The sequence below is a fragment of the Artemia sp. Qi Xiang Cuo genome, chromosome 17, assembly GCF_049724085.1.
Source record: "Artemia sp. Qi Xiang Cuo chromosome 17, ASM4972408v1, whole genome shotgun sequence".
Classification (NCBI taxonomy): domain Eukaryota; kingdom Metazoa; phylum Arthropoda; class Branchiopoda; order Anostraca; family Artemiidae; genus Artemia; species Artemia sp. Qi Xiang Cuo.
Window position 1 is genome coordinate 57993786 of NC_142810.1, and position 14116 is coordinate 58007901.

The 14116-nt window shown below is 34.9% G+C and overlaps 1 protein-coding gene across 1 annotated transcript in view; it reads left to right on the forward strand.

Moving 5' to 3' along the window:
* The first annotated feature begins 3092 nt into the window (after positions 1 to 3092).
* Positions 3093 to 14116, forward strand: part of LOC148942404 (salivary peroxidase/catechol oxidase-like) — a 112305-nt gene continuing 101281 nt past the window's right edge. Inside the window, exons 1-2 of the mRNA XM_089102888.1 lie at positions 3093 to 3361; positions 8516 to 8775. Coding sequence (XP_088959014.1) covers positions 3345 to 3361; positions 8516 to 8775 — 277 coding nt within the window. The 5' untranslated portion in view covers positions 3093 to 3344. The remainder of the gene's footprint in view (positions 3362 to 8515; positions 8776 to 14116) is intronic.

Sequence of the window (14116 nt, forward strand, 5' to 3'; positions counted from 1 at the left end):
TCCCTGCAGCGCTTCTCTGGTCCGGGGGACCTTTGGGGGCCGGGGGAGGGCCTTTGGGGCACAGGGAGGGCCTTTGGGGCACAGGGAGGGCCTTTGAGGACCGGGGGCTTCCTTCGGGGTTGGGGTAGGAGGATTGGAACCCTTTGGGGTTGGGTTAGAGGACCTCACAACACTGTTCAAATGAAACTTGTGTATTATAACGACAATAGAGTTTCACCATTAAATTCTCTTCTAAAATCTCTTCAAAAATCATCTTTTAAAATGTCTCTAACCGTTTCTCCGAAATAGTTCCATAACCTGTCTAAAACAGTTTCGCCCAAATAATCTCTAAACGTAATTTCAGCGTGTTCCTTTTGTTTTAGGCATCTCTGCGCTAATGCATTTCAAATTAATAAGAAACCCGATTCCCGCGCTAAAACAATTCATCGCTAAGATGTTTCTTGGAGAATTGTTTCCATGGCCTTTGGCTATTAATATCCTTTGGAGTTCGACCAAAAGCGTTGTTTCCGAGGCAAAGACAGTAATGACTTAGATCTATTCCTGGAGAATCGTTTCTATGCGAAAATTTTTAAAGTCTGACAGATGATGTCATTGGTTGATTGATCTGTCAAGAAAGGGGAATTAATTTGTTGTTTCTAAGGGGAATTATTGATTCACGATATGTGATTCAATTGAGGTCGACAGCACAGGTGTTCCAAGGTCGACGTTGTTGTTGTTGTAAGTGCACGCTCTCAGCGAATGTCAAGGTCGATGTTGTTGTTGTTGACTTGGAAATTTAGGTCATTGACCCCATTAACCACGTGTTCTCCCTAATGACTCTATGCCCATATTTGGTGCCCTGTTCGGAGTAGCACCCCCACTTCTACTTAAATCCCCCCTGGAAAATAAGGCTTTCCAAATTTGAGGATTTTATTTTAGTTTTTTTTTTTCGTAGGGTGAAGGAATTTTGGTACTTGTTTATTATGCACCACTCACTCAAGTTTACGCTGTGTAAAATTCGAGAACAAACCGGTTTCTTCGTTAGTTTCTTTCATCTTAGCATGAGACAAGACAAAGACGAGTGACAGAATAGATGGGAAATATATAACCTGGGCTATATATTGCACATAAGGGGGGGGGGGTAAAGTATTTGGAGAGTTTGAAGTCAGAAAAAATTTCCTTCTAGGTATAGCCACTAAAAAATTACAGAAGAATAGCGAGGTATCTGGAAATTTTGTTAATTAAAAAAAAAAAATAATAAAAAAAAAGTCCCAGTATTAAGTAAATCAAATATTTCATTTAAGTGTTTTTTCTAAGTGTTAAGGTTTTTTTTTTAAATGACCCATTTTCCAAGTATTAAGTAGCCTACTGTTATTAGGTTAATGTAGTGTTTCATTTAAGTGCTGTATGATGATCGCTGATCAAATTTTATGTTGTTTGTGCCTTTCATTTATGTTATTTTACTATGTTCATGGCCGTATATTTGGCTTTAAATTATACTTCTCTATCTATCTATCTAATATGCAAAATAATCGTACCAAACACATTTTGCATGCATACCCGCTATACTTAACCCCCCCCCCCTTAATATGTAAATATATAGCCCAAATTAATTTATATAGGAACGAAAAAACTAACGAAAAAATTGGTGTGTTCTCGAATTTTACGCAGCGTAAACTCGAGTGAGTGGCGCATAATACACAAGTACCAAAATTCGTTCCCCCTACGGAAAAAAAACTCAAATAAAATTCTCAAATGTGGAAAGCCTTAATTACCACGGGGGTATTTTCCGCGGGGGGGGGGGGGTATTTTCCGTGGGGCGGGTATTTTTCGAGGGGTATTTTTCAGGGGGTAAACGCCTAGCACCGACAGGGTTATGTTGACTATGAGTATCACAGTATGACTGAGCATACACTGTCCCGTTGATAAGGACGTTAATTCATAAAGGAGGGGCTAGTTCATAAACGGGGAGGGGGCAAAATCGGATTTTCAAAATCTAGGGGGGGGGGTAACTTTGTTGTTTTTTTTTGTTTTTTCAATAAAATTCCTGTAAAAGGTATTTTTTAATGAAATACCAGAAAATATTTTTTAGAATCAAGGGGGCAAAGAAGAATTTTTGGGAGGGGATCACCATGGTAATTTTCTCGGGGATGTCTGAGCATATTTTGCTCTACTGATCCTTGCTTTGAGAATCACTTAGCAAACAGCTGTGGGCAATTATTTCCGAAGTTTGAAAACCTTAAAAACGTTCTTTAAGCTTGATAGTGATGATAAACCTCCTTTTCCCTTCCCAGCAAAAATGTCAAGGTTTGCCTATTCCTGTTTGAAATTTTAACCCTATTTCTGCAGTATAGTTTCGCTTGATCGTTTCAATTTGATATAACGTATCGGATTTTATATTAACGAAGTCGTGCTTAAATTATGGTAAAAATTTTATAACGAAAATGTTTCACTAGACATGCAAAAAAACTGACCAGCACCGGCTCCAATTAGAATTTGAACCCTTAAGTTTTTATATTAACGTGTGGACTGGGCTTACCATCTACGTATTTTTTGGGAAGCTTACCTTTCTAGGGTTAAATTGGTTCAAGTTGAATTTTGATTGGGTTTAGTTTTGTCGGGTTGGATTTTACGTCATTAAAATTATGCATTGAATCTTTGCGGGTTTATCTTTGAATGGGTAGAATTTTGCGAGGGTTATATTTTGCTGAGTTAGGTTTTGCTGGGTAAAATTTACGGCGTTTGAATTTTACAGATTGAGTTTTGCAAAGACTACCAAAGATATTTGCTGTAAACCTTTTATTTATTTTCGGTCCAATATAAAGCAAAGCAGAAAAGAGAGAGAGAAAGAAATGGGCCTAGACCTATCATAGATCAAGATCTCCCGAAAACCGTGTTCAGAATCTATATTGTCACTTTTAATTTCTAACCTCATTTCTCTAGTACGTTTTTCCCTGGTCATTGTTACATTATGTTGTAAACAACGTCAAAAATAACGTCAAAAACCTATTGCCCAAACTTCAACGTCAAAGACCGTATTTATCCAGTTTTTTGCTTAATCATTGTTTGATTAAATCTTATGCAACGTCAAAGATCATTAATTTTTTTTGAAGGAGCATTGTGTTTTAACTTCACAGACTTGGAGAAAGCTTTAAATACAAAATAATACCTGAGAAAGTTAAAATAGTCATGAAGGACACTGCAGATAATCAACACAAGCTCAATCCGGAACCAAGCCGTTTTTTGGATTCAAATAACAACAATATTGGAGTCAATCACTGGGGAGCAAAAGTGCAGGTCACAGCTAAGATATTATTCGGTTCTGCACAGGCCATACAGACTGTGAATTCGGATAAAAAGAAGTGATGACACAGTTTACAAGGTAAGCTACGAATTAAAAATTATTGGGTATTTATTTGCAATGAATATTTTTATGATTTGATAATAATTATTATTTTATTAATAATATTTTAATTATTTATAATATATTTTATTTATTATAATATCTTACTTATTGAATAATTGTTGTTCATTAATAATTATTTAATATTTATGGATAATATTTATCGAAAAATCTTTTATACTGTATATTAACTTAAAAACTGATTTCTGAAGAAGAACCTTTTCAAAAAAAAAGGGAAAGAGCTACATTAACCCAAAGACGGACAGAAACAACGTCGAGTATTAATTCAAACTTAAAATGAACAGAAAAAATACATAAAATATAAATATATATATATATGTATATATATATATATATATATATATATATATATATATATATATATATATATATATATATATATATATATATATATATATATATATATATATATATATATATATATATATATATATATATATATATATATATATATATATATATATATATATATATAAATATAATGAATAAAGGAGACCCAAAAAGAACAGAAATTACAGCGAAAAATAAAGTCAAACCTAAAACAAACATAAATGACCATAGACTGGAGCAGGGCTTACACCACCTAAGCTGGGGTCGGAACGTCATTTGCACTTACCTGAATTTTTTTTACTTCAAGCGATGTGGCTCTATATGTCAGAACATCAACAAAGAAAAAAGAAAATTACCATAAGGACATAAATTTCTGAAAATAACAATGATGTTCATTCCTGAAAATCTCAGCAATTTTGGATTTATTAACGTTAAAGTTTTTATAGAGAAAATGTTTAAAATTGTATTTAAAAAAGACATTTTTTTATTGAAAAGCTTGACTATCATTGCAAGAAAGACTTAAAATAGTTATAATAATAATAAAAAAAACTAAAGAACATCTTAAATAGCAGCAGGTAGCTAAATCTGGGTATAAACGTTCTTCAGTCATCGATCTTGGTTATCGTTTTACAGTTCTAGTGTGAAGATAGATCCTAACCCTCAGATTTTTGACTTACCTTTTTTATTTTTTTATTCTGACTTTTATTGCCTACCGTTATTATGTTTTTTTCTTTTCTAATGGATTTTTTTTTTAATATATTTCATCAAGGTTTTTTTTTTCTTTTTACCGTTCTAGTCTCTTTTTATCTTTTTACCGTTCTTTTTACCTTTATCTTTTTAAGTTATCTTTTTACCATTAATAGATCCTAACCCTCAGAATTTTGACTTACATTTTTTTTTATGTGTCTTTTTTCTTTTTAATATATTTCATCAAGGTTTTCTTAACCTAAGGATGGTGGAGCAAAGATCTCTTCCGAAATATTAGTTTTTCTTGAAATATTTGCTCTCTGAATGAAATTGTTTCCTCTGTTTTGTGTCACAGTTGTTTTCGTTAGCTACTGCAGCCTGTGTAGTCTCAGAACTTCTTTGGAACGCAGCGTATTGAATCCCCCCCCCCAAAAAAAAAATTAAATATTATCAAGTGCTAATTCAAAGACTTGACTAATAAGAGATATGAAGGCGAACTGGTCAGCCATGATAAAACACCTTTCATCTGATATTCATTTCTTTGTTAAGACTTGATTAAAAGCTTTAACATGGTTAAAATATTAAAATCAAAATTAACAGATGATATTTAATCAAGGCCGTAACTAGGATTTTTTTTGGGGGGGGGGGGTTACAAAAGGATTTTTGAATTAAAAAGCGTAACCAACGTTCTTTTATCAAATTTTCCCTTAATTCTAGCAAGTAGATCGTAAGATTTTCTCAATTTTTCCTTCAGAACATTTATATTAATTATCCTTATGGCCTTAATAGAGCCGCCAAACGGACGACCGAGATACTCCAGGGAGACGAAGACAGAGATTTTCGCAGGGCGAACTTGAATAATTGTATTTGGAGGTTGTTTTGAACCAAAAACGATGAGCTCAGTTTTTGATGGGGCAAAAGAAAGTCCAACCTCCTTTAATCTAGAATAAAGAGCAATATGGCAATCTATATAGTAATCTAGTAATCTATATAGTAAAATAGTAATCTAGAGTGAAGAGTAAGCCAAGATCTTATGAGTGAAAGCCTTGCGGTGTTCTTCTTACGATTTTGAGAATTTTGAAACAATTCTCCTGTTTGTGTTTCTTCATGTTTCGGTACTTCAAAACGTTTCCCTCCTCCAAAATAATTTCTTATCTTTCATTCCATTTTTTAGTTTCTGTCCCTGGCATATGGAACTCAGAAGGCCATATGCCTTCTGATATATATGCCATGATATATAGGCCATGAAGGCCATATATTTGTGATTCTTCCAGTCATTTGTTTTCTAACCGCAGATCAATAATGTATATGTATATAATGTACCTAATGTACCTAATACCAATCCACCAAACTCTAAAAGTAATAAATCTCTATTTCCAAAGAAATCACTAATCTTCCTCTCTTTTCGATGAAAATGTCTAATGATGAGTGGCCTTTTTAAGAACTTTTTAATGCTGTCTTATTGAATTGAATAAACTAAGATGAACTGAAATGACAAGACGCTATGTATAGTATATAGCCGAGTGGTTAGCCCGCTAGACATGAAATCCTTTGTCCATGAGGGCCTGATTGTAAGCTCAGCCATAGTTGACCCAGCTTTAAATGGATACTAGGGCAAGGAATAAAGGAAGGGTGTGCGAAAGCATACCCTTCGAACCTGCAGGGTGGGGAGGTTATGGATCCCCCCCCCCACAAAAAATATCTTGATGTTTGTGACTTATCAAAAATAATTATGTTTACCATATACATAACGTATATTTTATGTATTGCATACTATGGGCGTAAATAAATTTTAAGCATTTTCTATTTTATAGCGTAAAATAAATACGAAATTTCTGTCCGTTTCAAGTTTGAACTATTATTCGACTTTGTTTCTGCTCGTCGTTGGTTTACTTTGGTCTATGGTCATTACTTTGGTCCTTACGATGGTTGGTCTTTACTTTCCTTTTAAACACATATTTATGAAAAAATTTTCCTTTATTATCCAAAAAAAGGTGATAAAAAACCCCATATTTAGTTTTTGAACATGCACATCTCTTTAAGGTAAAATCATTTATTTTGATTAAGTTGGAGACAGAGGGGCATAGCGATTGACTGTATAAATATAAATAGTTAAAATGTTAACATAGCATTCTTAAACAAAACGCTCTCCTTTTTTTTCTTTTTGTTTTGCGTTAAATTTTTATTGACCATGTTTATGCTTGTTTGGGGTTTCTTTTACTTTTGTCTTGCTGTATTATTTATTTCTTTGTTTTGCTTTTTCTTTTCCTTTAGACATATGAAGCGAAATCGGCTCTATTAGAGCTTGCGATAGCCTTTTGAAAATAAATATTATCTTATCTCTTATCTCTCGGTTTACTTACCATTCTGATTGAACTGGTTTAAACTTTTGATTAAGTTGAAGGTACCAATGATTAAATTGAAGGTACCTTTAATAAATCAAATAATATTAAAATTTTGATATTGCACCATTGACAATATGTCTTTGCACCATTGCACCATGACAATGACAATAGGTATTTGCACCATTATGAAACTCGTCATGCTAGTGATTTTATTGGTCCAAATAGAAGTGGAACCAGGGCCAGCGTCTATGCAAGATTTTTAGTACCTAATATGTGGAACTCTATTCTGGAGAGCTTTCGGGTGGCTGAGCACATGAGGTTATTTAAAAATAAATTGAAAAATTATTTTTTAGGTCAAGATTCAGTTGTTTTTTTCTCTCTCTTTATTAAATGAATTGATGAGAGATTGATTTTTTTTGTTTGTGTTTTAGTGTTTTTTGTTTTTTTATTATTATTGTTATTAAGTTTTTTTTCTTTTTTTTTTTTTTTTTTTTTTTTTTTTTTATAGTTAATCATTAATTAGTAAATGAGTTGTATGTACCCGCCCAGTCGCAAGTGCTTTTTGGTATCTTTCTTGGGGCGGGTATTGGCATATTTGTTAAATGTATTTTGATGTTAAATAAAATGAACTGAACTGAACTGATTACTAAATATCAGTATATGTATATTAAACTGTTAATGTATATTCATTTGTTTTTTTTTCAGTAAAGTGCAAATTATATTCTGGCCTTGGGAAGGCATAGGGCTTTTGAGCCCTACTCATGTTAATTTGGATAAATGATGGGCGTGGAAGGGGTGTTAGTTGCCTTCCAATCCCTTTCGACTATTAAAAAGGGAACTAGCCATTTCAATTTCCAATCAAATGAGCCCTTTTTGAAGTTTCTACGACAACGCTTTCTATAAAAAAAAACTTATATGTCTCCAGGGCATATCTTACAACCCTCGCCCTGAGGGCTGTGGGGGGGTTGCCATGCTCAAAGATCCAATTTCCAGAACTTTCAACTAGGTTGAACAAAATGGCTATCTCAAAATTCTGATTGTGTGTGTTTGGGGAAAAGGTGGGCGTGAGAGGGGCGTTAGTTGTCCTCCAATCACTTTTGACTATTAAAAAGGGCACTAGCCATTTCAATTTTCAATCGAACGAGCCTTTTTTTAAGTTTCTATAACAACGCTTTCTTTAAAAAACCTTACATGCCCCCAGGGCATAACTAACAACCCCTGCCCTGAGGGCTGTGGAGGGAGTATCCTCCTCAATAACATAACTTTTATGTGAAAATAAACTACGTTGAACAAAATGGCTGTCTCAAAATTTTGATTAGATGTGTTTCGGGAAATGGTGGGCGTGGAAGGAGTGTTAGTTGCCTTCCAATCACTTTCGACTATTGAAACGGGCACTAGGCACTCGAATTTCCAATCGAATGAGCCCTTTTTGAAGTTTCTACGACTACTCCTTCGATACGAAGTGCCCTGGTCTAAGACCAAACAATAATAATAATAATAATACATGTGCCCACATCGTTCTTTACTTAGGCAGCGCTATTGCACTGCCTGTGATTCTAGTTTAGGTTTACCGTCATGCCAAAAACAACGAGGGCACCTTAAGCATCACTAACTTAGATTGTCAGGACATTTTTTTTATATTTATTTTAGTTCTGGTGTGCCGTCGGCCATAAACGGATATTGCACCTCATACTTCAGTACTATGACAAGTTATGTTGAATATTCTTTTTTATATTTTGTTTTATTTCAGTGAATTTATATTTTTGCTGATTTGTGTGATACTTTGTGGATTAATCCTGAGTGACCCTGTTAAAGAACCTGATTTGCCTATTGCTGCACTAGAACAAATACTTGGTAGAAGAACTTCGCCAACCGGTGGTGAAGACAATTTTTTTGTAGACCTAAGGGAGAAGAATTCTAGTGAAGATGTGGTGAACAGTTTAATTGAGTATGGATTAGATAAGTCAAATCAGTTGTTTGAAATCCAAGAGCCAGATTTATACAGAAGTGGTAAGTTTATTTAGATTTTTACTTTTCTCGGGTTATTATTCATTGACGCGAAAAGTTACAATACGTTATTTTCGCTCTTCATCTGAATCATGAAAACGTCAAATGCATCCTTGTTTCGGGGGGCTATGATGTATTTTTGTCACGAGATATGGCTACGGAGTACGGATCTATTATGTGTTCTTATGTATACGCGTGTAATTGATTTATTGTAGAGAAAATAATTTTGAAATCTTGTAAATTCGAATAATAACAATTTATCAGTGTAGAGCGGTGGAGTATGGAGTGATAGATACTACATAGTGTAGCGATATATATAGCGACAGATAAAATTAAAAGAATTTATAGATACTACATAGTGTAGATGCTACACTAGATAGTGTAGATACTACATAGTGTAGTGATAAATGTAGTGATAGATGTAGTGATAGATAACATTAATAGAATTTATAATAGAATAGTAATAATAACAATAATGGGCTAGAACTTATATATTCTGAGATAGCAGAAGAATAAGAATAATAATACAAATTTATATATTATTTCTTTAGACCACAATAGAGTTTATCATTGCAATTTGATTGTCAAACTTCCTGCCACAAGGAACACAACTAGTTCAAATACTGCATCCTTGCCTTTTTATCAAACAGTTTTTTGGTGTCATTGTTTTAGACCAGGTTTTGTAAATAAACAAACGACAAGTAAATAAAAGAAAAATTTTACATACAATAATATGGGTTAGTTTGCTCTTGAAAATTAGGAGTCACCAGGGACACCAGCTGGGGTTAATTGGGGTGTCATGGGGAAACTTATGCCCCTTAGACTTTGAAAAATACCGTTTTTTGGTATTTGCATTGCAAAATGCAAAATGCAAAACGTTTTCACGAATCGGTGTCCCCGAGAGGCATTCTACTGCCAACAGGACTTGGTGCATATGAAGCTCTTTTTTGGGACCATATTTTTTGGGTATGCAGGGACGTCGTTTGGGGAAATTTAGATACTTCCTTGAGACTCCTGAAATTATAAATTTGGTGAAAATAGATCCTTAAAATTTAAGCTTCTTTAGCTATGATTACTCCTTGGGCTCTAACCCCAACCCACTCCCAAAAGAAAAGTTGGAATATTGTACCTGACAGCATGTCGGTCTATAGGAATGAAAATTGTATGCTCATCGCAGGTAACGTTTCTCCGCATAGTGAGTTTAAAGGTAATAGTTTTGTGGTTTATCAAGACAGTTGTTTCTTTTTTTGTGGTTGAAATTTTGTGGTATTAATTGACTGAGGTGTTCCATCATCCAAAAGTTAAAATAGTAATCAAATCAGTACTGAGCGAACTTTTTAATTTCAATCAAAAAAGTAAAATATTAAATGCGTCCGAATCATAATTATAACAGGAACAACATTCGACACTGGGTCAGAGGGACTACTATTTCCCTAGACCCACTATGCTAGTAATGCCATTTTTGAACCTATAAGCTAGAGATGTCACTCAGGAGCCATTTATGCAGGAGTTTTTGTCTGATTTTTTTTTGGGGGGGGGGGGGGAATAACAAAAGAATACTTTTTTCAGTAATTTGAACAGAAGTGCCTAGTTGTTCAGAAAATTTTGGGCTTCAAGGGTATTTCTCTTGTTTGCGCAGAGGCTTTCAGGTTAAGAATACCCCCCCCCCTAAGGCTTGACAATTTATACTATTTTGTAAAAATTGAAAAACTTTACAATAGTTTTACTTTTCTGTAGTCCCTATTGAAACTTTTACTGTTGATCCCCCTTCCCTAAGAGAGGCTGTATTGCTGTTAACTGAGAGACTGGAAAAACTTCATCAGGGAGTAGGGTGCAGTGCGCCACAACAAATATTCGTCTCAAGGCGTTTCCCCCCCCCCCTCCAGGAACAAAACCTGACGAACAATGACATAAAAATAGAAATTATTCAGAAGGAGGGGAGTACGCATGTAGCCTAGAAGAGAGTCATTCAGGCAAAATTGAACGTAGCGGTTAAACAGCCTATGGTACTTATGTATTATAGCCACCACACTCAAGAAGTGACGTTAAGTTATTCCTAATGAGATATACATAAATATGATGAAAATATGATACTTTCGTAACGAAATTATAGAAACTACAACAGAGAATTATGGAAAGCAGGCCGCCTAGAACGCAATATATTTAATGGCATATATATGGTTTCTCTTCTAACCGAAAAACCAACTGTATATATAAAATATTTAATTAAAATATAACTGCACCATAGTTTTTCTTTCTCAAACTCAGCTGATTATGACCGAGTACATACTGAAATACAGAAAGAAACCGGTTCTACTCAGATCAAGAGCTTGGTGTGAAATAAGTGTGGTGGCTATAATACATAAGTACCCAGCCTACCCTACCAGATAAATTTATAACTCCTTAGAGACAGTTTATAGGCTTGGTGCCCTCAATTCTTATGGCTGACCTACGTCTCCAACCTGCATATATTTCGTCTTTTTCTAAGGCTGTGCTGGATTTCTGTCTGAATGTCTGTATTTCCTCAAATTTATGGAGATATATGGCGAATCTAAATACCTTCTTACCAAGCCCGTCATATTCAATAATAAATTAACATCGGTCATGAAAAATGCCAACCCTTTCCAAATAAGAACATTTATTTTTGACCCCAATCTTTTTTACAGAGATTTAAATCAGTGAAAGCATCAAATAATTTGCTATTTGCAATGTAATCAAGCAGTTGGCCTAGCGCCAATTTTTCTGATTGGACAAAGGTTAGGATGTCTTCATTTTAAACTTTCACTATCTTCCTATTGTGTAATGCCATAAAAGAACAATTTGATTGTTTAAATTTTCATTAATGGAATAGTTGAATAATTTCAACAGAGTATTTTATTTAATAAATCAAGATTGTATCAAAATGAAATGGAGCTAAAACTACCCAAATATTTTTAATGGCACAATAAACTGGGGTATAAACTTGGTGAGGGAGGAGTTAGGGGGGTAAATTTAAAAATAGCTGAATCATCTAAAATAAGGGGGGGAGCACAAAAATGGATACTATATGGAAAACATCTACAACCTTCTCTCCAGTCTAAATTTCTAGCTACTGTCCAACTTCTTCACGACATTTCTGTCTTTCATGCTTTGTAATGAGGAGAATGATAAAGGAAAGACTTGAAATTCGTCCTAAAAAAAATTAGTCTGAATAGAGAGAATATGAAATGGGTCGGTGGCAAAACTTACTTCATAAGCGAAATAACTTCTATCAGTGACCACTCCATTGATACGAAAAGACCTCTTGAGGTTAACTGCGGTTAATTGGTATAAGTTTTCTCAGGTGCCTCATACAAACTTCAATAGCCCAATGGGTGGACTTTGGCCTTGTAGCCACCCTCCAGCCTGATGAATGGCTAATTTTTCTAACTAGAATCACTAAAACCAACAATGGCTTGCAAAAAATATAAAAGCCTACGAACAAAGAACAAATGGACAGGTTTAGCCTATAGCCTATTGGAAATAGCCTATAACTTTTTTTCCAGTAGCCTATTGGAAAAAAAATGTTTTATTGGACTATATACGTTGTAAACAAAATTTCAGCTATGAATTTGTGCAATCAATTAATAAACTGAGGAATACACCCCATTTTCAACACCACTTCAATAGAAGCACAGTTCATACAATTATCCAGTATGATCATTCCCTATCTCCCCCATTATAAAAACCCGGACCAAGGTGCGAGTGCTCCAGAGAACGTTTTTGCAGATATAAACATAAGCGAAGTCAGATCTTTTCATGGGTAGACAAGTCAGACTGGGATCTAATCGGAAACAAGTGGAAACCCGCTATTACGAATAATGCACTTTGTTGGAAACAATCGGAAACATCCATCCCGCTAATGCAGAAATAAGTGGGAGGAGCTTTTTGTTCGCACCGAGAACGAAGACCAGAAATGATCCGCGATAAGCTTACTGGTATATTCTGTCTACTGTGAATAGAAGGAACAGTCGAAACGACCAGGCAATAAATTTTGTAATCTGAAATAATATTTTATTATTTTTGTAAATGTAATCTTCGGTGTCACATTAGGAATAATTTTACTAGTGTATTTGTCGTGGGGTCACACGCAAGAATGGGTTTTAGGCAGTAGTGCCAATTCACAAAATTTTGGGAGGAGGCAAAATATGTTTTTCAAAATGTAGGGGGGGGGTGTGCTTTTTCCTATGAAAATACAAAAAAGGGTATATTTCAATGAACATTCCAAACAAGGTATTGCTCAAAATCTGGGGGGGGGGATCTCTGCTTCTCTCCCTACCCAGCCCCCCCCCCATCCAAGGCAGGGTTTGGGGCTCAACCCTACTGAAATTTTATAGTTGTAAAGGTATTTTTGTATGATGATGATTTATTTGGGCTATTGCTATTTTTCTGTTTTGCTAAAACTCCCCTCTCTCAGGAAAACTCTTGCCAACTCCCCTCCCCATTCCCTGCTCCCAGGAAAATTCTTGCCAACTCCCCTCTCCCTTTCCCTGTTCCCAGGAAAACTCTTGCCAACAAGCCCAAGGGACCACTATCAATTTTCACATGGTATATTTGAAGCTGTTCTTGCCATCCAGGGATGAAGAATGAACTATCTTCAGGACATTTTCAGGAACTATCTTCAGGATGTTGGCCTCAATTAATTCGGATAGAAAGAATAACCCAGGTTCTAACTCGAATATTTATAGAATCACAGATTTCACAGTGGATTAATCTCTGCTTTATAATACGATACCCAATTTGATCCTAGCCAGGAAGACCGACCGGGAAGCAGACCCTTCGGCTAAATAAATTTCTATGAAGCCTCTTTGGATACTGCGTTAGGCGTTTCTGTCTTATTTAACAGTGTGTGGTAACGAACTATAAATTAGGAGCGACGCGGCTCAATAGTAACCGAAACTTTAAAACACGGAATTTTGACACCAATATGCGTATCAGAAGACTCGACTTATTGTGTCGACTTCAAATATATATGTTTCATTACGTTTAATCTTACCTATTAAAGGTTACGAGCCTGAGAAAATTTGCTTGATTTTCACAAAAAGGCGGAAACACTCCCTAAAAGCCACAATATCTTAATGAAAATCACAGGATCAGATTCAGCGTATCAGAAAGTCCTACTGTATAGGTTTCAAGCTCCTATCTGCAAAAATGCAATTTTTTTTGCCAGAAGAAAGATCATGGATGCGTGTTTAGTTGGGTTTCTTTTTCCAGGGGTGATCGTATCAAACCAGCGGTACTGGAATATCATGAGAGGGCTCATTCGAACGAAGATCAAAAGTTCTAGTGCCCTTTTTCAGTGACCAAAAAGATTGGAGGGCAACTA